Source organism: Ceratotherium simum, chromosome 8, assembly GCF_057802395.1.
Source record: "Ceratotherium simum simum isolate JZ-2026a chromosome 8, ASM5780239v1, whole genome shotgun sequence".
NCBI classification, from domain to species: Eukaryota; Metazoa; Chordata; class Mammalia; order Perissodactyla; family Rhinocerotidae; genus Ceratotherium; species Ceratotherium simum.
Window position 1 is genome coordinate 70001448 of NC_141907.1, and position 26389 is coordinate 70027836.

The 26389-nt window shown below is 36.5% G+C and overlaps 1 protein-coding gene and 1 non-coding gene across 2 annotated transcripts in view; both read left to right on the forward strand.

Moving 5' to 3' along the window:
• Nucleotides 1–26389, forward strand: part of ARHGAP24 (Rho GTPase activating protein 24) — a 485346-nt gene that overhangs the window by 60376 nt on the left and 398581 nt on the right. The window contains exon 2 of the mRNA XM_004430912.3: nucleotides 17316–17512. Within this exon, the coding sequence (XP_004430969.2) occupies nucleotides 17336–17512 (177 nt within the window). The 5' untranslated portion in view covers nucleotides 17316–17335. The remainder of the gene's footprint in view (nucleotides 1–17315; nucleotides 17513–26389) is intronic.
• Nucleotides 9458–9563, forward strand: LOC147916495 (U6 spliceosomal RNA). Its single transcript, XR_015553065.1, has one exon. It is a non-coding gene; the product is annotated as a U6 spliceosomal RNA (small nuclear RNA).

The following is a 26389-nucleotide window of genomic DNA, read 5'->3' on the forward strand; positions in this document are numbered from 1 at the left end:
AGTTGGTTTATTTGTTCACTTGTTGATGCACATTTGGGTTGATAACAGTCTAGAAGTCAAGATCAGCATGTTTTCTAAGTAGTAGATATTATACCATGTAATCCAATAGAGATATTTATAAAATGTTCTAACAATACAGAAGAAGGGGTAATTAATTATGCAAAAGAAAATTTCACAGATGAGTTGACATTTGAGCTGGACCTTGAAGAATGAGTTTCTACTTTTCTTGAGAGTATAGAAGGCTTGGCCTAGTGCCCTATTAGAAATAAACCAGAGTTCTGTTCAGGTTTCTAGTCTTGGAATTTTATATATGTACTTCTATGTATATGAATTTTCTCTTTCAAAAGTTGTATGCTTCTTTTGAAAGTGAGAAAGGTGACTATTTCTAAGCATCCTCAAACCTTTATTTAACTCTTCCTTTAGTCATCAGCATAATCACTCACTAGTGGCACTGTAAAGTTTTGAGGGGTTAGTGGGGTGCTTCCCACCCTCCACCATACTTAATAAATGAATAATAATTTAATTAATGTGGCTTATTTATGTTTTCCCAATCTTATGCAGAGAGTAAGTAAGAGCATCTTTAGGAAATGTTGCTGTTTCTCTTGATTTACAACCTACAATCTAAATAAGTATACTTGTTTGGCAACTATACCTTCAAAACAAGTTTTCTGATTCTTTGGTCTTCCCTCCAAGCAGAAAGCTGTCCTGCTTTGTCCTTCTCCGATGTAGAAATCCTCAAGCAGCTACTGCCTGGCTCATGCTCCAGTCTTCATGCTGTCAATACGCTTGCCACAGGCAAGTCCTGGTTCAGAAGGCTTTGTTTGTGACAAGAGATAGTTCTATACATTTTGACTAATCATAATTCTTGAATCTTTGCCTTTTGTAATATTTGTGTTTGAATAAAATGGTCTCCCTTAGAGACATTTGTTTGGGTCTAACTGTATATCTAATGTTAAGGGGCCCCTCAAAGAAATAAAATACTTGGTATAATTTTATAGTTTATTAAAGAGATAAAAAGTAGCAGATGTGAAATAATTAATAGCTAATTATGTTACTGACAATAAGTACATTGTATTAATTTGTTATTGAGAGGCATATAGATAGTGGTTGAGTAAAGAATCTGGTACCAACCTGCTTGATTGACTTCTGGCTCTACTCTTTACTAGCTGTGTGACCTTGCATGAGTTACTTGACTGCTTTGGGCCTTCTGTAACATGAGGATGATAATAATAGCATCTATTTCACAAGGTTATTATGAGGCTTATGTTAGTTAAAATTTATAAAACACTTATGACATTGCCTGGTGCATAGTAAGTAATATATGTGTTTGCTGTTGATGATGATGATGATGATAATGATAATGATTATTTTATTCGAGGTAGGTTTCAAGGAGGAAGAGGTAAGACTAAGTAACACGTGTGTGGGTTAAATTGATTACACATATTTGGATGACTGCTTCCTAGGGCGCTTCCTAGAAGCAATGAACAATAAAGTGGAAAGGTAAACTGAGTTAGATTATGACACCTTGAAAATGAGGCTAAGTTTAAACATGGTGCGCTATGCAGTCGGCTGCTGTTGAAGGTTCTGGACTATATAAAAGACATGTTTGAGAATTATCCGCCTGGCAATCGCACAGAGAGAGGGGCCGTTAGAAACATGAAACTGGGGGTGAGAATGAAGTCATCATCCAGATGTGAGGCAAAGGGCTGGGGAGTAGAACAAAGCTAGTTAGGACAGAGGGAGTGGAGAGAATAGAAAAAAGAGTATCCTAGTTGTGGGAGCAGCAAGAATGTTGTGATCAACTTGGTATAGCTGGGAGAGAGAAAGTGATGATTGAATCTGGATTACTGACCATTCCATTAATGATAAAAATAATGATAACTGACCTTATAGAAGTACAAGATTCTGAATGGCTTCTGAATCTCAAAGCAAACCTGAATTGTGTTTATTATAGTTTTGATGATAAGTACGATTATTTTTTCTAATTAATTGGAAATTGGCCATCTGTTCATTGTATAAAAGACAACAATACTAGACTTCATATTTGATTAACCTGAGTGTTACATTTCATAACCATGTTGGAAAGCAGAATTTTTTCTCCAGTCCTTAAAATATGTTTTATTTTTCTTTTCACTCTAAGGTTGTAATTTAAGTTGTGCTAATACTTGAATTTTTATGTGACCCTTCATGTAACGTCTCCAGTTTATGTTCAAATTCTTGAAATCCTAAAGTATCTCTATGAAAAGTGAACACTGTTAGAATATTTCCCCAATGGTCTGTTAATTTTGTCTTATACATTTTTATTAGAATGTTAAGCTATGATGTAATAAATATTTAAGCGCCTACTCTTTGTTCTACTATTACTTTATTCTTTCCTTCATTTTTTGGGATTACTAGTAAGTATAAAGTAGTGGCCTGTATAAGGGGATGATGTAAGTATGAAGCAGTGTAGTTCAGTGGGAAAAAAAGAAAAAAACACCCTTCAAGTTCCAAAGTAAAAAAATACCCACTCACATACTTTCTAGGTTTATGGCTTTGAGCAAGTTGCCTTAGCCTCTTGGATCATATGTATAGCAGGGACATCAGCCCTACTTTTTAAGGATTTTATCAGGATTATATGGAATTATCTGGAATTTATAGAATTCAGATTATTTGGTGATTATTATTATTTTTTTGCAAGATACTGTGTCAGACATGTTAAAACATGATGGATTACAATTCTTACTATTGTCATAACTCCCTGTCTTCTACTCTCTCAGATAATTCCATTGCCATTTGAAAGCACCGTTGCTTAACAGTTGTTCAGCTTTATTTTTTCCCGCAATCCAAGCTAATGAAAGGTGAGTTTGGGATTTGCATGAGTAATTTTCCAGCATCTTGGGAGGCCTAACTGAGCTAAACAGGTGACTACAGATGTTGGCACCTGGAGTGAGGGAACATGTGTTAGTCATGCTGTAATGAAATTCTTAGATCTTATAATTTTGTACTTTTCCAACTAAAACGACACAGTGCTCTATAATTTCTTTTTTTAAAGGCAAAAGAGAATTTGTCACTTTCACTGCTAATTTTTTCTTCATAAAAGACCAAGCATGTGAGCCTCACTTTTTCCCTCTGGGTTGAGAATACCAGGTGTGTTGCAGCACAGCCGGGCTTTATTTGCTGGCCTCTACAAAGCATGGACCGAAGCAGCTTGGGAGCTCTTTTACCTGACTGCTTTCAAGCTGCTAAAGGGGAAAGAGCAGCTAGTCCACGTGGCAAAAGTTTCACCTGGAAGGGTCTGCCAAGTCTTAGAATTTTAAAAGGAAAAACTCAAAATGAAATACATGTGTATAAATATCAATATATCAATATCAAGAATACATTAGTAATAGATCTCGAAAATGAGGCTATGTAGACACAACATGTATATATACACACGCACGCACGCACACACATGTATCTCCAGGTATTAGATTTTGGCATAAAGAATAAATAGTTTTATGACTCAGGTCACTTTTTCTTATGGAATATTTGAATGCGTGGTCTGTTCTGTGGTAGAGTATATTTTTCTGTAATAGTTGAGAGGCAATGTAGAGTAATGATTAAAAACACAGTCTCTGCAGCCACTCTGCCTAGTTTTAAATGCATGGTTGTTTTTCAACAGCCACTTATTAGCAGTAGGACTGTAGGTACCTTAGTTTCCCCATCTGTAAAGTGGAAATAATAATCATACTTACTTCATAGAGTTGTTGTGAGGATTAAATGAATATATATACACACATACACACAACTATTTAATTGAGAAAGCATACCTGACTTTCTCAAGGTCAGGTAACTATTTAATTCCAAAGCCACATTTACTAACTTATAGTGTAGTGCCCTTTCAATTATAATAGCACACTTGAAACCTACTGGTGGTGGTCCAATGAAGAACAGAATTTGCTTCTCCTTTGTGTCTTCTTGTAGTAAGCCGTATGTGTTGTGCAACTTTTTACTTTGATGTACTTTCACTTTTATAGAAAAGGTGCAAAAGTAGTACTAGGAACTCCTGAGTACCCTTTACCCAGATTCTCCAATTGTTTACGTTCTGTTCCATTTGCTTTATCATTCTATCTATATATCTATTTATTTATGATTTTTTTATGAATCGTTTGAAAATAAATTGGAGACATCTTGTCCCTTTACCATAAATACTTGAGTGCGTATTTCCTAGGAACAAGTACACTGTCACATAACTGCAGTTTTCAATGATCAAAATGAGAAAATTTGACATTGATGCAATAATATTATCTACTCCACAGTTTATATGTAAATTTTATCAATTTTTTCAATCTACCTTTTTCCTGGCTCAGGATCCAAGCCAGGATCAAGCATTGTATTTAGTTCTCATGTCTCTTTACTGTACTTTCATTTGGAACAGTCCCTTACCTTTTTTTGACCTTGAGATTTTTGAAGAATCCAGGACAGTTATTTTGTAGAATGTTCCTCCATTTGGGTTTGTGTAATGTTTGCTCATGGTTACACATTTTGCTTACGGTTGCACATGCAACTACATGCTTCAAGTTATGCATTTTGGGCAGGACTACCCCAGAAATAATAGGTAATGTGTCTTTCTCAGAGCATCCCATCAGGAGGCATGTGATGTCATTTTATTCCAACATCGATGATGTAAACTTTGATCACACTGGGTCTGCCAAGTTTCTCCACAAACTTACTTTTTACTCTTTCTAAATAATGATTAATTTTTGGGCAGACACTTTGAGATCATGTAAATATCTTTTCCCCACCAAATTTTTACCCACTAGATTTTGTGTCCATTGATAATTTGTGACTCCATTATTGCTTCCATGTTTATTAGTTGATATTCTATGAAAGGAAGAGCTTTTTCACATTTTCCATTTTTTATTTGTTTAATTGTTTATTTACTTATTATACCATGTATTCTTGTTTTTTTCTGTGGGTCTGAACTATTATTTTTATTATTTATTCAAATGCTCAAAGTGTCCCATATTTGGCCAGTGAAAACCACTTCAAACTAGTTTCTATGCCTTTTTGCTATTTCTCCATCATTCTTGAGTATTTCCTTACTTTCTGGCACATGTTATTGTAGGATCATCTTGTACTTCTCCTAACCAAGTCCTGGAATCAACTTTTTATCAAAGTAGCCATGATTCCATTTCAAAGTAAATGGCATTTAGAAGTCAAGATCTGGACACCAGGTGTACTCATTCATTGCTACTCGTGTGTCATTACTTCTAGACTCTCTCAGTGAACAGCATTAGTAAATATATGTCTATATTTATTTCTATATCTATGTATCTGTCTTTTAAAACCCATGAGATGTTGGTCAAAGGGTACAAAGTTGCGGTTGTATAGGACAAATAAGTCTAGAGATATAATGTACAGCACGATGACTATAGTTAATAATTTTTTTGAATACTGGAAATTTGCTTAGAGAGTAGATTTCAGGTGCTATCATCACACACAAAAAAATGGCAACTATGTGAGGAGATGATATCTTAATTAGCTTGACTGTCATTTCACTAATATATATATGTATATGTGTGTGTGTATATATATATATACACCAAATCATTATGTTGTGCACCTTAAATATATACAATTTTTATTAAAAAAATAAAATAAAAACCATGAGTTCAGACTGATATCTCTAATTCTAATCTCAAACCACAGGATACATTTTTGTCTTCCCATTTCCATATTTGTAACTTTCTTTTCCAGCAGTGAGAAACCTGGCTTCCCATTATGTTCAACATATATATTTATTTGCTCACCTTGGTATACGTGGAAGGTAATTTCAGAATTGTTAACTCATACCACAGCAAAAATCAAACCTACTAGCTAGAATTCAATATTTTCCACAAATTTTTTGGAATAAAATTTATTAGAACAACATAATTTGTGCACAAATATCAAGTGTACAGTTCGTGAGTTTAGACAAATGTCTACACCCATGTAACTCATCAGGATATAAGCCATTTCCAGCACCTTGGAAAGTCCCCTGTGCCCCTTCTCAGTCAATATCCACCCCCTCAAGAGTAGCCATTTTTCTGATTTCTATCACCATAGACTGGTTTGGCCTATTCTAGAACTTCATATGAGTGGAATCATAAAGTGTATATTCTTGTATGTGGCCTGTTTTACTCATTATAATAACTGTGAAAGTCATCTATGTTGTCATGTATATTATAATTTGTTTCTTAGTATTGCTAAGGAGTATTTCACTATATGTTTATGCCACAATTTGTTTATCTATCCCCTTGTTGATGGGCATCATTTGAGTTATTTCTAGTTGGGGCTAATATAGATAAAACTACTATGAACATTTCTGTACAAATATTTTTGTGAACATATGGATTCCATTTCTCTTGGTTAAACATCTACAATTGGAATTGCTAAGTCACAGGTAGGGATATGCTTAATTTTATAAGAAATTGCCAAACCTTTTATCAAAGTGGTTTTTACCATTTATGCTCTCACCAACAATGTATGAAAATTCTGGTTGCTCCATATCCTTACCAACATTTGGTGCTGTCAGTCTGTTTTTAAATTTTAGCCATTCAAATGTTTATGTAATGATGTCTCATTGTGATTAATATACATTTCTCTGATATCTAATGGTGCTGGGACTTTTTCATGAGATTATTGGACATTTGTATATCTTCTTTTGTGAAGTGTCTATTGGAATTTTTATCATTTTCTAAATTGGTTTCTGTGGGTTTTTTTTTTTGTCTTTTTATTATTGAGTTGTAAGAATCTTTTGTATATTATGGATGTAGGTTTTTTGGCAGATTTGTTTGGCAAATATTTTCTGACAGCATCTGGCTTGCCTATTCATTTTCTTAATGATGTCGTTTGGTGAGCATAAGTTTTTACTTTTAATAAAGTCTAAATTATAAATTTTTATGGTTATTACTTTATCTTTTCTAAAAAATTACTTTCTTATCCCAGGTTGTGAATCTGTTCCCCTATGTTGTATAGAAGTTCTACCTTTTCCATTTAGGTCTAATGTCCATCTTGAATTAATTTTTTTGTATGATGCCAAGGTAGAGGGAGCTCTATGCATTGTAAACCTAGATTTTTATTATTTTAAAGAAAATTTTCCCAGAAATATTTTCATTAAATGTTTTTCCATGGTATTAATAAAGACTCTTTTGAGTAGCAAGTGATTAAAACTAACTCAAACTAGATTAAGCAAATGGGGATTTATTTGCTCACTTTGCTTGGAAGAATAAGACATATCTCATAGGATCAAAGGAAGATACACAAAGGCCCGGACTTCAGGAGCTATAACTAGGATGGATATTCCAGGTCTCTCTCCATTCCTCTCACATCTGCCTGCGTCTGCATAGCTTCATTTTGCAGACAGCTTTCCTCTTTGAGGCAGGGGAGATGAATGCTGTCAGCCTCAGATGCTCATCCTTCCACTATCTCCATAGCTGTCCTAAGAAAGGACTTCACTTGGCGCGGCTTCAGTTAAATGCCCACTCCTTGGGCTGGTCACTGTTGGTAGGGAACTCAGGACCTATGTGTAATGAAGTCCAGGGCCCACCCTGTGCCAGTGGAATGGTGCTACTATTACCGAACCAAGTAGGCTTGCGTCCTGGTGAGTTAAATAAGACTCTACACCAGTGGAAGTTGTCTAACAACGTAAAGTGTATTTATAGCAAATAGGAGGCCATGGGATCTCTGAGCAAAGGGAAGCAGGAACTTTTATTTGGTTGGGGAATGAATATTCACAAGGGAGAGGCAGGTATTCACTTGCACAGGCTCAGTTGAAGAACATGTTTCTACATAATGAGGCCTAAGCTCCTCCTGGAGAGATCTTTGCATTAAAAATAAGGCAAAGGTCATGAGCATAGCTCTTGTGGTGAGCCTTGGTCAGTTTCAGGGTGGATGGTGGTTACATCTGCCTTGAGTTTCTTGCTTGGTCAGTTTTAGGATGGCTGGTGGTTACATCTCCTTAACACACAAAAGGAAAAGAAACAACTTGGAAAAACAGTTAATTTCTTCCAAACCTACCTTTGAGTTTCTCAAGGCACCTAGTCGGTTACACTACCAGCTGAAACAATATGGCATGATGGGGAAAGGGTTCCCCAAAGATAGGCTTCTGGACATTCCAAATAACATATAGCCCACCAAACTTCCTATTTTCTTAAAATGGCTTTTTATGTATAGAATTTATTTATCTTTCACTGAACTACTAATTAAATATAATCAGGTGCAGTAAAGCTAGGTTTCTATTCAGCTTATCTAAAACTAAAGTGTGAATTAATTAGACATTTTGAAGAACTAAAATGTATTCAAATCATGTGAAATAATGTTACCTCATCAAAGATCAAAGTTTAACACATCCAAGTCCATCATAACGTGAATGATGCAGAGTAAAGTGGAGTAGCAGTCAGATTTTTTTTTCACTTTGATATCTCCCCACTTTCCTCAAATTCTAATGAAGAAATTGTATTGTCAGTACCTTAATGTAATAAACCATTGGGAGAGCAATTGTGGTTCAGTGATTAGGACAAGATTTATATACTTAGAGTGCCTAGTAATTTTCCAAAGCTTATAAAGAAAGGCTGATGATGGTCAGCCCGCAGGATTAATTGACAAAGAAGCAGCAGTTCTTGTTGGAAATCATTAAGTACCTCAAGGTTCGCATTTGAAGGAGAAAACCTGAGAGTTCACTGTAGACAAATGACTATCTCAACCAGAGTTACCTACTTGTAAAGTATTTTCTTTGAAGTGTGGTTGAATAAAAAGCTGGCCCCATAGAGAGCCTTGAAATGATAATGTAATCAACAAAATATCTGATTTTCTTGGGTTGGACTCACTAAAGGAATCTGACATTAAAAGTAGGATTTCAGATAAGCTTTTATCTAAGCTTAAAAGTATGACCATCGGGGGACAGAGATGGAGGAACTCTATAAATGATAGGCCCAGGGGTTATTTCCCTATTGTGAGAGGAGGACCTGGCTGGGAACATTCTCCCCACCTGAGCCTGACTCTTTCTCAGCATTCCACTTAACTTCAACTTTACTCTCCCCACTCTTCCCATTGTGTACACAAGCTCTTCTTCATTGCTGCCATTGTTCCTCCATCCTTCGGATATTATCATCCTGTTACTTTTCAGATTTAGGTGTGGAAAACCTCTTTTCTTTGTTCCTTGAGACAGCTTTTCAAAACAAAGTTCTACTAATGAACTATGAGTGAGGGAGGGGAGAGACACACAAAAGCTTAAAAACTGAGATGTTCATAAATCAGCTTTCTGATCGTTTTTCAGAGTGTAGTCATAGTTTGGATTAATAAATATAAAGTAAGGATGTCCAACTCGTATATCCTTTTCCTTGCTTCAGATCTGTTTTCTTTGTTCTTTGTGGCCATGTGATGCAATGATAGTTGCCATCTTTGAACTCTCAGCAAGCTATGCGTTTATTTCCACTAAAAGAAGTTGACTTTCGTGCTTGGTTTGGCAGCACATACATTAAAATTGAACCATACAGAGAAGATTAGCATGGCTCCTGTGTTAGGATGACATGCAAATTCGTGAAGTATTCTATATTTTTATGTAATGTACAGCCTGGTGACTGTAGTTAATAATACTGTATTGCATATTTGAAGGTAGCTGGGAAAGCAGATCTTGGTAGTTCTTATCACGAGAAAAAAAATTTCATAACTATGTACGGTGACGCATGTTAACTGGACTTATTGTGGTCATTGTGCAATATATGCAAATATGAAATCATTATGTCGTACACTTGAAACTAATATAACCTTGTGTCGATTATACCTCAAAAAAAAAGGAAAAAAGTTGTTGACTTTCTCTTCTTTTCCTATTTCAAATGGCATTCTATTGGGGATCATTTGAGTTTCTATTTCATGTTAGAGGGTTACCTTCAGTTCTTGGTTTGACTGTTGAATCGAGATAGCAAAGAATCTCCCTCTCCTTTTCATGTATGGTCGATTGAGCGTGACTGTCTAGAATGTTGCACCGAGAAGGCATCTGGGGATGTATCTAGGTTCCGCAGAATAGAGAACTGTGATTAATTAATAATGTCTGCCATGAGCTTGAAGAGCAGCAGTAGTACAATTGCCATGTATCTGTCATTTCTCTCTCAATCCCATAGATGGTAGAGTATTTGTTTTGATTTGATTTTTGTTTCTACTCAAATTTCAGCATTGGGAATTCCAATGGTGCTCGTTTTTACTTGTCTCTCAGATAGTGATGTGGTGGTTCAGAACACATCTAAGTATATATTAAAATACTTCCTCCCTGTTGTATTAATATCTCCTTAAGAGGGAGCAGTTCTCTCTACAAAGTATGAGACATTAAACATACAACAAAAACAAAGTCAATACTTAAAAGAGGTTTTTTTTAAATGGTTCATCCCATTAAGTCATTTTAATTTTTTACCTAATGAATATGGAAATCCTGAAGCTTAAAATATAAAATGTAGATTGAGATTCTTGATCCATCCCAACATATACATCATTTTCTATTATTGTCTATTCTTTGATGTTTTGGACAATTTAATTTTAAATGAATCAAGCAACAGGATATTTAGTGTTTGCTCGGGAAAATAACTGCACATTTACAAAATTATTACTTAGAGATCCCTCAGGTGTGCTCTTCTGTGGACTATTTTAAACTGTATTCATGACTGTTGTACTTTATTCAATTCCCCTGTTATCTTCACACTTAAACTCTTCAGTTTTAAGAAAAAATGTTTCTTTATTTTTAACTTGAATTATGATTAAGGGTAGTAACCAGTGAGACAAATGGGAGTTTTCTTTGCTCAGTAGTTTCTGAAGTTTGGTTTAGCTTTAAGCTACTAAAAGCTTAAAGTGTTAGATTTAGATGGGAGAATTTGGATTGAAGTCCTTGCATCGGTGTCTGATAACATCAAATGTTTTGGAATTTTGCACTGTACTCTGGGGAAACTTGAGGCCTCTGGGGTCAATTCTAGTAGGCCCTAAATGCTGACTGATGCATTTGTTCATTTATTCATTCCTTCATTCATTTACATTTATTCAACAAACCTTTGAGTATTCAGTAGATGCTACTGGGAGGTTCCAGGGAGCCCATATCCTCAGTGAGTTATGGTGTAGAGAACTGAAAAGTAATAAACATATGGCCCACATATGATAATGGTTATGTCCAGAGTGATATGGGAGCTCATGGGAGGGGAATGTCCAGATTGGGGATGGCAGTGGCGCCAGGGAAGCCTTTGTGGAGGAGCTGAAGGATGAATAGGAGTTAACCGTGAAGTCCAGGCAGTGAGAACAGCCATGTGTGAAAACCCAAGGCCCTTTCAAGGTACTTGAAGAAATTCACTTGCTTCCGGAGAGCAGATTTAGGCTCCTGGAATTTATCTTGGAGCTAAAATACTCTCTACTAGATCCTCTGCAATATCAGACCCAGAGTGCTAATTCCCTTGTAGGCACCACATTTGATTCATTCTTCAAGTGAAGAGGTGGGTGCTAGAGAGTGAGGCCAGAAAGTGAACTGTGTTTCACTCATCAGTTTTCTTTAGTTAGCGCCTTACAACAAGCTACTAAGATTTAAATCTTTAAGTGTTTTCTTACACGTTTTTTGTAAATGTATGTTGTGTTAGTCTGCTCTGGCTGCCATAACAAAATGCCATAGACTGGGTGGCTTAAACAACAGATATTTATTTTCTCACACTTGTGGAGGCTGGAAGTCTGAGATCAGGGTGCCAGCATAGTTAGGGTCTGGTGAGGCTCTCTTACTGGCTTGCAGACAGCCACCTTCTTGCTGTGTGCTCATGTGGCCTTTTCTTGGTGCCTGCTCAGAGAGAGAGAGAGAGATCAAGCCTGAAATTACTTAAATATTTAGAATATTAAAAGAGTTTTAAGTTCTACATCGGGTAAACAATTGCAGTTATTGAAGAAATGTTCTGGGAAATAATAAAAATTACAAAAACTAAATCTATAACTTTATAGATTGACTGTAATATACCAGGATCAGGTTGTTCAGTGAACAGTGTATGGCGAAGCTCTTTTATGTTCTTTGCTTCATCAAAGAATGTCAGATCTATAGGAATATCCTTATGTGTCTTCCAGTGGCATGGAACTTAGTATTTAAAAAATGAGAAAAGAATCTCAATAAATATTTTGCCTTTACGGATTTTCTTTCCTAGGGAGAATACACAAACAATGTATATATACCCACACTCACCATACACAGACACACATGCATGCACACACACACACAAACATATGCATACAAACATACACATGCTATCTCATTCCCTGTGTATGTTTTTGTTGTGTGAACCATTACCTATAGAAAGGCCGTATGCTAGCATTTTGGTTCTTTTTTTTAAATAAGAAAGGTTAGAATTCAAATATTGGCTCTCTGTAGTTATATATTGTTACAGTGCAATCACATTCATTTTACAAAGGAGTTAGGTTCTAATGTCAACACAAAAGGTGACAATTGGATGTGAACAAAATTACTCTTGAAAGTCACATAAATCTCTCACAAATTGCAGTATTTTACCAACTCTGCCAGTTTTATTTTTGTTTTCTTCCCTAGCAATGGAACAGATCACTGTTCTTTGACTGAACAACTGGAGTAGTTTGTGTTGAGGGGCCATGTGTTGTGAAATCATGTGTACTCTGAAACTCTGGGTCACATTTGCACAGCGAGATACTCAACCCACCAGAGGCTGAGGGAACTGACAGTGACCGTAAGAATGCACCTCCCACTTGTGGTGGGAGCATGTGTTCATCGACTGTAATGGAGACATTGTGGTGGGATTGCTTATGCTATGTAAGTTGTTCTGTCTCTCCTCCCTTCTCTTTCTCTCTAGCTCCCTCCTTCTTTGTTTCTCTTGTGTTTGCTGAACATGTGTAGTCCTGTAGGTAAATTGAAACACATTGCAACTCAGTGGCATATGGCATCCTATCTTTATACATCTTTGTTTATATGCACGTTTATGTATTCTTTGTTGGAACAAAGTCACAAAAATAAATACCTGTGTGTGTGTCTGTTTGACTTTTAGAAAATTCCATTAGGAGCATGAATTTCATCTCTGATTGCACCATGTGATAATGTTTGTTGTGTTCCTAGCCCATCTGTTTGTGAAAAAGAACTATACAAGTAGATGTACAAACCAGTTTCCACCCCTGGAAAATAATTCTAACCTAGGAGCCCGTCAAATGATGGGAACTTTCTGAGCCCCGCATGGTACAGTGGTCGTCAAGGCTTTTTCCTAAGATTGATATGAAGACACAAGTTAACTTCTCAATTTTGTTTTTGTTTTAATTTAGAGTAACCATTTATTTATGTTATTGTTATGTTGATTTGCTAAAAGCTTACGGTTGATAGTTCTATTTTGTAACCTCATGTATCAGCCAGCTGCCATGGCCTGACCACAGTGAAAATACTTTCCCAGTGGAGATTCAGTTAAGTCATTCTCTGAGAATTTGAGTGAGTAAACTGTACTTTTCTTCATACTAAACCACAATTGATTGCATGTATTTCGTGCCATGGCTAAAAAGTGTAAGTTTTGAAGGTTACGTTTCTTCATACAGGGCAGTTTCAGGTTCATTTAAGTTTGATGATTTTGACATTGTGTTTAAGAAAAATTTTCATGCTAATCGAAGTCTCCTATGTTAAAGGAAAAAAAATTAAATTCTTAAGGTAAACTATTTTCTTTAAGGCATTAAATGCCATTTAAAATCTCTCCAAAATATTCTTTGTAGGAATTCTATTGTGGTTGTTCCATAGCTTCATTTGCTGATTCAACAAATGTTTATTCAACACCAAATAAGCACTTGTAAGGGCACTGGGTAGTGAGGAAAAGCATGTCCTTGACCTCATGAAGCTTATGGTCTCTTGGAGGATTGATCGACAATAAACAGCTAAAGAAATAGCAATTTAGAGAAGTGTCGGGAAGACAGAGGACAGAGTTCAGTGATAGAGAATAACAAGAGGGGAACTAATTCATTGGATGATTAGTAAAGACTTGATGGAGGAGGTAGATTTTAGGCTGAGACTTACTTAAAGGATGAGAGGGAGCTAAAAGTGTGCAAAGAGCATGAGGCAGAATATTCTAGGCAGAGATCAGCAAGTATCAAGACTCAAGGCATAAAGGAGCTTGAGTGTTTCCAGAACTGAAAGTAGGCTGGTGTGGTTGCTTGCATCAGAGCTTTTAAGTATGTATGTGTGTTGGAGTGGGGGAATAAGATCAGGTTAGATTGGTAAACAGGTGCCAGATGATTTAGAGCCTTATAGGCTGTGGTAAAACTCTAGATTTTAAAATAAGTACAATGAGAGCCAATAAAAAATTTTAAATGTAGAGAATTGTTATCTGAGTTAAATTTTTAAAAGCTCACTTTGGTTGCTTTGGAGAATGAAGTATGTGTGAGCATATGCCCATGTGTTTGTGTTTGTGGTTAAAAATGGAAGCAGTAAGATCCGTCGGAGGGCTGTTAGAATCATCTAGTTAAGATAATGGTGGCTTGGATTATAGAGTGGCCATGTATGGATTTGAAATATTTTTTCAAAACATAATCTTTTGAATTTACTGATGGATCTGATAGGATGAGGGAGAGGCAGGAATTAAAGATGATCACTTTTCTATTTTTTTGCAACTGGGTGTATCATGGTGCCACTTACTAAGATCAGGTTTTGGGCAGGGTCAGATTTCAGAGGGAGATCATGTTGACTTTTAGATACCTAGCTCCAAACCTATTGCAAAATTGATTAATTCATCAAACATTGATTGAGCGCACCATATGCCAGATATTGTACTAAGTGTTGAGGATATCTGATGTCTCTATGCTTATGGAATTACAGAGATGATAGATTTCAGAGTGCTAGAAGGGACCACAGTTAGAAATGATCCAGTCCAGCATCTTCATTTTAAAGATTAAAGATAGAATTTGAACCATCTAATTTCTCCGGCAATATCAAGCCTCCTCTGAAAGGTCGTGGTCGTTTTAATAAAACTTAATTTTACTCATCCAGCAATAGTTGTGGTATTATTTTCCCTTAGGGGTGGGATACAGTCTTTTCATTTCTGTTGTAATGAATTGTTACAATTAGTATTATTTAAACATTTTCTGATGCATTCTGAAGTCATGAAAATATAACCGTTATAGCCGGGAGTTCAGTGGGCAATTCTGTCATTGGTTTCAGCAAGACTTACAAACCACATGTGTAAGAAGAATCACAAACCATGTGCTAATGTGCACATATTTTTTACTAAGGCATTAATGGTAGACAAAAGAGAAATTGGGCACTTGTACTTTTTATATTATTGATGGTACCTTGCTAGTTACCTTGAACATTCTAGAGGGGATTTCTCAGACTTAATAGAAAGCAAGAATATGAGAGGAAAGAAAAAAAAGAAGAGCCCAGAAGAATTTGTTGTGCAGTGAACTCTAGATTTGTGTGTGTGTGTGTGTGGTGCAATATCTGTTTTAAGGTTTTATTCAGTTTTATAAGTTAAGATATTTGGTTGAAGAATGAATAGGTGATGATGAAATAGCAAATTGTGTAGTTTTGAACAATTTAAATACCAGGAGATAAAAAAAGATTATTTACAGTGGTGTAAATAAGCATACTTATTATCTAAATTATATTACAGCATTTATTCTTCATTTAGAGTGTGGTTTACTTGGCTCTTTATACTAGGTCAAGTACTGTGAGAGAAAAGAGATGAAAGTTCCTGCCCTAAGGGCATAACAAACTTGAAGCATCAGGCCTGATCTGATCTGTGCACACACATGCACACACACAGTGGGAGAATGTTTCCTGCAGTAAGTGGTTACTGTCAGGAGAATGCCCTATGCAGCAAAGGAAGCTTCAGGGCGTTTTGTAGGGATGAGGGCCTATTAATTAGAAGGATGTTTCAGTATGAAAAGGAAAAAGTGGATGTTGAATGAGACAGATGGTAGTCAAGTGACCAACTTGAAGCCTAAAAGTAGTTTAAGGAGATGAAGATACATTGGAATGCATGCCAGTGGAAGAGACAAAACTACTGAGAAGATGGTGGAAATTATCAAAATAAGAAGTAATTAGAATTCATCCCTGCAACTGGAATGGCAGGACTAAATTCAAAGAACCTAAAGACTCAATATTGGAAGGTTTGACCCTGTACCTTCAAGGATGAAACGTAAATAACCAAGGGCTGACAATTGAATCTTGATGGAATTTATAACTGGGATTGTGTACATACAAATTAATTGAAAAATTAGTGGTGAAAATAAAGACTAGACAGAAAGACAGCTTGTCTTCTGGAATCAATCAGAAATAATAAAATAGGAGGTTTGTGCATATTCTGTGTTTTATTAATTAATCTGTATCCTTATATCCTTTGATCCTCCTGTATCCTTATCCTTTGATCCTCATCAAAAACACAAGGGAAAGAGTGGACTACTCACTTCCTGAGAAAGTGCTTAAAATAAACAGCAAGAATTTGCAGGAAACCTTTGGGACAGGAAAATCTCTTTTATTCTTAACCACTTGTCGCTGGCTCTCCCAGAAAGCCCGCCTCCTCTGTTCTTACTGTGGCAGGTTACCTTCTTATCTGTTGATTAATATTTTCTCTGTGATAAACTTATTTTCTTGCTATGTGTAGTGTGTATGGCCTTGTACTACCTCACATATAAGCTGGGAATGTTCTTCATCATGCAGTTGACTGGAGCACACCACTCACTGCTGAAGATTGAAGGAAACGCAACTGGCCAAGCAGGGTTTTTTCCCTAAACTTTTTCAGCTGCACTAATTCCTGACCAGCCAAAGAAACTCTCAAGGCGACACTTTGGGGGAAAGGAGGGCCAGTACGTCTTAAGAGATTTTCACATGTGTAAGACAAATGTCTTCCATTGAGGTTTTTAAAATAGTCCCTTTAAACTTTAACATGTGTCAGGCTAGTGTTTGCTCAGATAATCACAGGCCTGCACAAGCAGGCCCCAATCAGTGCACACCAGACACAGAGGCCCATTATCAAGAGAATTATGCTTTTGTTGGTTGTTTTAGTTTGTTTTCAAAAATTGCTTGTTAATATGTTACCTCTAGAACTTTCCCATTCTTTAGTTCTACTTAGGAAAAAAGGGTTATTCTCACCCAGCTGACTAGCTCATTTAAGGAAGACACAACAAACTCTCTCTAAGTTTCCTCCAGGCATATCGTTGTCAGGTCTGTGGAAATTTTGTGAGTGAGTTTATACATTTTTCACTCCTCTTCCTTTTTTTTAAGGGACAAGGGTGATGTAAGAGGAAATTGAATATATCAGAGCACCTTATTCTTTCTTTTTTTGTTTGTTTGTGTGTTTGCTAAACAGGAAAGTCCATCAGCTTGATAATGGAGAACAGTGACTCCACGGAGAACCCCCAGCAAGGCCAGGGGCGGAGTAATGCCATGAAGTGTGGGTGGCTGAGGAAGCAAGGAGGCTTTGTCAAGACCTGGCATACCCGCTGGTTTGTGCTCAAGGGAGATCAGCTCTATTATTTCAAAGATGAAGATGAAACCAAGCCCTTGGTAAGTAGGAGAAAATAAAAAGCACTGTGGGCCTCAGCAGTCCAAGAAGTAGAAGGGTTTGCTAGAAACTGATGGAGACGGAGGCTAGCCCAATCTTCTGGTCTCCTGTGGTTCACTGGCATCTTTCACACTTTTTCTCATTGTTTACTTTGGTTCAAGATGACAAGCTTGCTGATTGAGACCAAGAAGCAAATTATACTAGTCTAATGTTAATTTTGATTTTTACGAAGCTGGAACGAATGTCTGAGACCCTCAGGCAAACTTACTTCATGAGAAAATTTTAATGGACATCTGCTAGAAGATACATATTGTAGCCAAAACATCTTTCCTTTTCTCAGAAATAAGTTGAAAGCACAGATTTGAAGGAAGACGGTAGATGCAACTTTCAGTAATTTCTGAGAAACCTTCTGTATCGATTCTCTGGGGGCTTCTCTCCACCTTACCTCGCATAAAATATGGATGTGGTGCTAAACCGAACAACGTTGATACAGCCCACCAGCATACACAATATACTCCTCTGGGAATAGTTTCTGTGTTTCTTTGTGGTTCCTTAGTCTTTTGCTTTTACTTATCATCTTTTCAGTCACAAATCTCTAAGCTGCAATGAGAGAGAGGAAAAGTCTCCATCTCTTCCTATAAGTACAACAGGCTTTCTTAGCTGTGATCATTGCTTGTCAGTTGATGAAAGGAGATGTGAACTGAGGCATCATCTCTGTATTTTTCCTTCATCTGCATCTACAGGATACATAAATGAGAGAAGAAATATTTTAGAGTGTTTACATAGACATTCTTAACAGTATGTTCTTGAGGCTATTTCCCTTGTGTTCAAGTTCAAGGACTTAATTAGGAATTTGGATCAGGGATCTGCTTTAGTATTTTAGATTCCTCGGACATTATAATTTCACAAAATTATCGTTTGTCTAGTTGAATTACATAAAATAGCGACGAAAGTACATACTATAAACTCCAGTCATTTTGAAATGGCTACTATTTTTTGAGCATTTACCAGGGCCAGGCATCAGACTAAGAATTTATATATATTATCTTATGAAATGCTTAAAATAATCGTATGAGGTAGGATTATCCTCGTTTATGCATGAAGAAACCAAGGTTTAGGTTTAATATACGTTACGCAACATTAGATAGTGGTGCCATGATTTGTTTTATGTAAGTCTGACTTCATAAATAGATCACGTATTGGTATGATGACAGTTATAGTGCATTTCTGTACCTGTTATTGCATTCGTCATAGCAAACCAGTGAGGAATGTGAGGATTATCATTACAGATGAAGAAATTGTAGCATAGAGATATGAAGCAACACGACCAAGATTGTGTAGTGATCAGAAGCAAAGCAGTAGAGTCTTTTGTCTCTTATCTCACATTCCAGGGTTCTTTTCTCATTGCACCTTGTTTTATACTATATAATACATTAAAATACTATCTTGAACATAAAATCATTTTTACCTAACTCAGAGAAAGAGATCAGGTTAATGTGAAAAAATATAGAGTACAGGGGATCCAATATGGGGACTTTGATATGGACGAACACGTTGAATAAAATATGAGAAGTATGAGTAAGAGTCAACGTTTTATCCTGTGGACTCTTATTCTGGCATAGTTCGCGTGAACTGGGTTGTTAACCAGGATGGGTACAAATAAAATGATTAATTAGGTCTGATCTAGGACCTAAACAGGGGACTAGGGGAGCAAACAGAGGGTTCAGGAGCTGGGTGAGTGGAGAACTGAAAGAAGACCAAACAAACATTCTGACTCTTAGGTGAACTCAGTATATCTTCTAGTCACGAAGGAGGGATACAGGGATCAAGCCCGAGCTCAGTGTTTCTAAATTGGAGAACTTGCAGATGTCAGAGAATATGTACATGAACCCCAGTTCGAGGTAGGCCCTAGAGCTTGAGCTCTGCCCTAAACTGTTCAAAGAGAATATTATCATATTGCCTTGGCTGTGCTCCTCTATGTAATTTCTCAGAAGATCTACACAGTCACAGACAGTATTCAGTACAATGTGGTTATTTTGATAAAAAATTGGAAATATAAATAAGAATATGCAAAAACTTCTGATTAATTCAAATGAAAATCTACCTCAAAATGAAAATTACTTTAATTCATAATATTGCTAAACTATTATATTATATTCATATTAGTATGTTACTAGTATTTGTAGACTTACAATAACTAAAATTAGCAAAATAGAGTTGTATTAATAAGAAAGTAGTAATCCTTATACAAACCAAATGTAGACTACCATCATTCTCCCAAAAAAATATTTCTTAATTTTTCTTTCTGTATATTATTTGTTAAAGGCTTGCTATTCATAAAGCAGTCAAAATTTGAGATAAATAACTTTGAATTATTATTTTTCACTTTTTTCATGGATCATCTTCCATGGCAGTTTAAGCACAGGAATTTAGACATTATACTTTTTTTTTTTTTTTTGTGAGGAAGATCAGCCCTGAGCTATCATCCATGCCAATCCTCCTCTTTTTGCTGAGGACGACTGACTCTGAGCTAACATCTATTGCCAATCCTCCTCCTTTTTTTTTTTTCCCCCAAAGCCCCAGTACATAGTTGTATGTCATAGTTGCATATCTTTCTAGTTGCTGTATGTGGGACGCAGCCTCAGCATGGCTGGAGAAGCGGTGTGTTGGTGCGCACCCGGGATCCGAACCCGGGCCACCAGTAGCGGAGCGCGCGCACTTAACCGCTAAGCCACGGGGCCGGCCTGAGACATTATAGTTTTTAATTTTAATCTTTTACTCTGATGTTTAAACACATGCACACAGAATCAGATTAAAAAAACAGCAATTTCTATATCAGAGGGCATTTTAGTAATTTTAAAGGAATGTATATTTGCCTGTGAATACACTAATTCCTGATTTTAAAGTAGATTCTTTAAGTGAGGGAGTGAGGGTAGATGCTGGGCACATTGTAAGTTCTAAAGCTTTTTTTTTTTTTTTTGCTGAGGAAGCTTTGCCCTGAGCCCCATCCATTGCCAACTTTCCTCTTTTTTTTTTTGCTTGAGGAAGATTCACTGTGAGCTAACATCTGTGCCAATCTTTCTCTATTTTGTTTGTGGGTCACCGCCGCAGCATTGCTGCTGACAAGTGGTGTAGGTCCATACCCGGGAACTGAGCCTGGGCTGCCAAGGTGGAGCGCACAGAACTTAACTACTAGGCTACGGGGCCAGCCTAAAGCTTATTTTTGTTTTGAGTTAGTGAATGAGTCAATGAAAGCTATCTATAGCCAGGTGGGGTGGGGCCAGGAGCAGGTGCTGTGAGTAGTATTGACTATTCTCAAGTTCGTATATCGAGATTATAACTCCGTATTTAAAACAATGAGGTTTAAAGTATGTTAAATAATCCTGTGGTGATACATTATAGAATAACTGTTAAAGAATTAATCACCTCAATGAAGAACAACTGAACATCATGAAAATTGTTAGTATTAGAAAAAATTTTAGTTCTCATAAAACCCCTCATTTTCTAGATAAATAGTGTGTGTATGTGTTTGTGTGTGTGTGCGCATGTGTTTGTGTGTATCAGCCAAGGGATATTGTTAATGAGCAGCAGATGAGGAGCTAGAAATCAGATTCCTTGCTTCTGATCCAATGCTCCCTCAGCTTTACCTTTGCCTGCTCACAAATCCTCAACCTTTCTTTAGATTTGCTTTCAGTCAGAAGTGTTTCTTGGTTGTTCATTTTCAGTACAGGTGCTTCCAAACCTAAGAATGCCCTTGGCTTTCATATATTTCGATGAAGGCTAGTTCAGTAATGCTGGAGGAAACATCACTGGAGAAATGAAAAATATTCACTCTTTTAAGCATTCCTAATTAGCTAAAAAATGTTCAATAAACTTAATCTGGATTTATTTTACTCTCTTTTAGAAGGTATTTCTAAAATGAGGATATTAAAAACTCTTGAAATTTGTGTCCTAGAAAAAGGTTCTCAATTTAGTAAAATTTTTACTGGATTTCTCCTCAACTGAATAAAAAAGTCAAACTCCATCATTATCCTTGCTTTTAAAAATGCTCCTTTGTTGGAGGAAACACATAAGCAGAATTATAATTGAGACAGGCTACCACGTAAACACTGAATGATCTGAAAATGCAGATACAATTAGTGCCAAGGAGTGAGTGATGACTGTCTAGAGGAGTTGCAGAAGGCTGCACAGAACAAGAGGTGACCCTTACTTGGGGGTTAAAGTTTGGGGAGTTTTCTAGGTAGATAAATTGGGGAGAGGAATTTAGAGCAGGGGAAGGATGTGGAGTTCAACATCTCGACATAGACATCTATATGGACATCTAGATATAAAATAGACATCTGTAGATAGCTCCGTATTGTGAGGGTAGCAAAATGGCAAGAAATGGGATCAGTGAGATAAGTGAGGCCACAACGTAAAGGGATGTGTATGTTGCACAAAGAGACTGAGTTCTCTTGTAGGCAATGGGGAGCTATTTCTGGAACACCTATGCTACTCAAGCTGCAAAACTAAATTTATCTGGTAGAAAGAAATATTGGCAGCTGTTTCCTAATATATTAGTCTGATTGGTGTTCCATAACAAACACCACAGACTGCAGGGATTAAATAACAGAAATGTATTTTCTCACAGTTCTGGAGGCTGGAGGTCCAAGATCAAGGTGCCTCCAGGGCTGGTTTCTGGTGAAGCCTGTCTTCCTGACTTGCAGACTTGCCTTCTCTCTGTGTCCTCACTTGGCCTTTCCTTTGTGCACAAGAGACTGAGAGAGCTTTGTTATCTCCTGCTCTTCTTGTAAGGACAGGAGTTCTATCAGATTAACCCTACCAGTATGACCTCATTTAACTTTATCTCCATTAAGGCCCCTCTCCAAGTACAGTCATATGGGGAGGGTTAAGCCTTCAACATGTGAATTTTGCAGGGCACAATTCAGTGCATAACATCCAATTTGTTGAAAACCTATGTTAATGAATATAATTTTCCCAGTTAGCTTTTTCTTCCATCTGTACTATCAATTTTCGTCTCCACTAGAACCTAATATATCTGATTTAGTGCATTGTGTACTTAATTATTTGAACCTAATATTGGCTTTGTTTCGTGTTCTTATTCAAATTGGACCTTGCCTTCCAAATATTCCACAGCCTGCACAGTTTGAGAACTTAGAAAGTCTCACTGCCACTTTTCTTGTATTTTCTTTTTGAACAAAAGGCAAAAATGCCTCTAGATTCTTCTGTCTCCAGGAACATTACGTGATTTATAAACAAGACTTTCCAGCCCTTAGCCAGAGTTCCCCTGGCAATATATTAGAGGTCTGTCTCAAAATATAACTATTTTATATGTAAAATAAATCAAACTAAAACCCTTAGTATCCTGTAGTTTTTAAAATGGAAGAAACTTTAGTCCATCTAGGCGAAAACTTTCTCCAGAAACCATTTTCTACAGTGTTTGTACTTACACAGATACAGATTTTATTCAGAACAGATTTAAAAAACAAAATTGATTTTGATTGTTTCTGAAAAAAAAAAAACACAGCAAAGTGATGTATGTAGTCAGATTTTTGAAACTACATTAATATATCCATAATTTCTATCATTTGTAGGCCACAATTGTAAACATTTATAGTACTGTTTTTTTCCAGTTTTTAGGTAATAATTTTTCATCTTTAAAATAGTCATTTATATATGGAAGAAAAAGTTAAACTCATACTGTACAGAAGAATCTATCTTAGAAAAGATCTTCTGTCTATACTGCACACCCTTCGGACTTTTGGGTAGCTTTTAAAAAGGTTTTAAAACAGTTTTAAACTGAGTTTGTGACAATATCTGCTCAGCCATCTTTCATTGATAATGATGACAAATGACTGTGGCCTTAACTATAGATATTGTAACAGGGAGGAAGCAGCTAAGTCAGAGATAAAGTGAATATTATAGTTATCCTAAAAATAAAGCAGTTTTGCAGATTTTATTCAGTGAATTTCATGATTAATTCCTAGTGCTTTTTGGAACCATCTGTTTTACTTCTATTGTGAAGTATATTATTACTTAAATAATAGCTAAGTCTCAAGTTTGGCCCTACTACTGAATGTCTCTGACACACTCTGGGTGCTAGCATTTGACACTGGAAAGTATTGATTTTTAGAAGCCAGTCTAAGGCTCCTGATAAAATGACTAAAATCCAAACAGGCACCAAACCAATTAATTTAGTCTGGACTTTCTACAACAGATATTGATCTAATTGTGTGAGGAGGGTTTTGCTGAACATGATGAAGATGACACTGTATTAGATCACCATGGATTTTCTTAACTTAGAGAATAAAGTGATTTTGAGTGAATTATAACCTGAGGGCTGACCTCTAAGTGTGCAAAAATTGATTACTGATTTAAGTGTAAGCTCTAATTTTGTATATTTAAGGAAACTTGTGAGTTAATGAAATCTAGAAATCTCTAAGGCAATTGCCATTCTTTGTTAAAATATATGAGCCAGTAGAAGCCCAAACCCCAATTAAGTGTTTAAAATAATACTAAAAATCTTGAAACTTAGATTTCGTCTTCAAATCAAAAACTGACTTTCTATGTAGCATCTAAGTCTCTTGGTATTTAACAAGACACATTAGATGCTGTTGTGTATCATCATAAATTTTTAGGAATTCTTAGGGGCCGGCCCGGTGGCTTAGCGGTTAAGTGCACGCGCTCTGATACTGGTGGCCCGGGTTCAGATCCCGGGCGTGCACCAACACACCGCTTCTCCGGCCATGCTGAGGCCGCGTCCCACATACAGCAACTAGAGGGATGTGCAGCTATGACATACAACTATCTACTGGGGCTTTGGGGAGAAAAAGGAGGAGGATTGGCAATAGATGTTAGCTCAGAGCCCGTCTTCCTCAGCAAAAAGAGGAGGATTAGCATGGATGTTAGCTCAGGGCTGATCTTCCTCACAAAAAAAGAAAAGAAAAAAAAAAAAGAAAAGGAATTCTTAGCTCTTTCCTAGAAATGATATCAAGAGAGAATGTTATTAATATAAAATAATATTTTATTCTGATATAGATTGAAGAATTTTTTTATTGCTTGCTTCTATACAGCCACATAGTCTTGGCATTTATGTATTTCAGAGTGGTTAAAAACGTAGGCTTTTGAGTCAGATTGTTTGGGTTGAATCTTGACTCAGCCACATACTAATTTTGACCCACTGGATGGTGGGTAAGCTAGTTTAAGCTTCAATTTACTGATCTATACAATGAGATAATAATAGTACCTACCTTATAACATTGTTAAAAGGATTAAATGAAATAATTTATCTAAAGGGTCTTAGAAAGCAGTGACACATAGTAAGAATGAAATAAATTAGCTATTTTTATATTAGTATCACAAAAAGAATTTATTTGTTAAGGTATTCATACTACTCATTCATTTGATTCTTTTTTAAACACATATTTATAGATTTCTAATGTGCCTACAATTATTATGTTAGATTCTAGGAAATATAAAGGTAATATAACCAAGGATTTAAAAAGGAGAAGCTTATTTCTTTCTCAAGTGAAAGTCCAAAGAGGTTCTATGTAAGTGAGGGGGGGTCTACTTCAAACTTCAAACAACTGTTTAGAAACCCTGGCTGCCAGCGCTTTTGCAATTTTAACTTTTGGCTTCCAAATTCACCATGAGGTCATTTCCTTCTCAGTCACCTAGAAGGGGGATATAAAATGGTATATTGTGTAGAAGTTTGGTGGACCGGGTGTGGTAGCAGCTCTTATCACTTCTGTTTACATTCCATTAACTAGAACTGAGTCACATGACCATCCCTAAGTGCAAAGGAGCCTGGATGTATAGCCTAACTTTATCCTGGAAGCAGAAGAGAACATGGGTATTGAAAAAGAGTTAGCAACCTCTGCCACAGGTGATCAAATAATACCAAACTTCCATGAAGATGGTGTTAAATTTCAATGGGTGTTATAGACAACTGCAGTTACTGTACAATGTAATCAGTATTTTAATAAGGAAAACATAGGCAACCATTGGAGGCCATTGGAGGGGCACCTACCACCACTTCAAGGTTCAGCGAGAGTTTTTCTGAAGAATAAATATCTAACCTGAGAATTGAAGAATGATGTAGCTTTATTACAAGATGTTGGGGTGGTAGATGTGGCAGACTAAAAGGTGTAGGCCGTGGCCCTTCAGTAGATTGTTGGGGAATTAATGATGTATTTCAGCACCTAAGGAAGAAGAAAGCAGTAATGAGAGAGGAACTTGGAGAAGTAAGCACAGATCAGCATGTTAAGAGTCCAATGAGCAGTGTTAAGAGTCGTAGATTTTATCCTGAGACCTTACATTTCCCCTGGATAATGTGCCTGTTTTCGTTGGTTTATTGGATTTGGAGCTAAACAGTTAAAATAGGGCTCATTCTCTGTGTAACTCATTGTAAAGAAATCCAACATGCCCACCTATCCAAAAAGGCCTCCTCTGATGGTCCTGTGCCTCTGTCTGGTGTTCCTATACTACACTACTTTGTATTATGACATAATTTCTGGAAAAATGATTGAAAAGCAACTATGCTACAGATAAACACTTGACTTTCTATCATCCATTATTACCTAAGCATGAATTATGGGAATGCCGGTCAGGTCACTTCTGACTGTAGGAGGAAGAGCTGAGAAAATCCATTGCTGCTGGAGAGGACCTTTGGGGTAAAGAGCAGCAAGTGATGTCTTGGACAAAGAGAGAAATTGATGGGTGGGACATGGAGGCCAGAAGGATCACAGTGTGTGAGATTTTATCCTCATAATTTTCTCTAGAATTGATTTTGTCCAGTATGGACATTTCTCTGGAAAGCAGTTGAGCCCAATTGTTTTGTATACAGGTTCTAGAGTCAGATTGTCTGGGTTCCGTCTAGA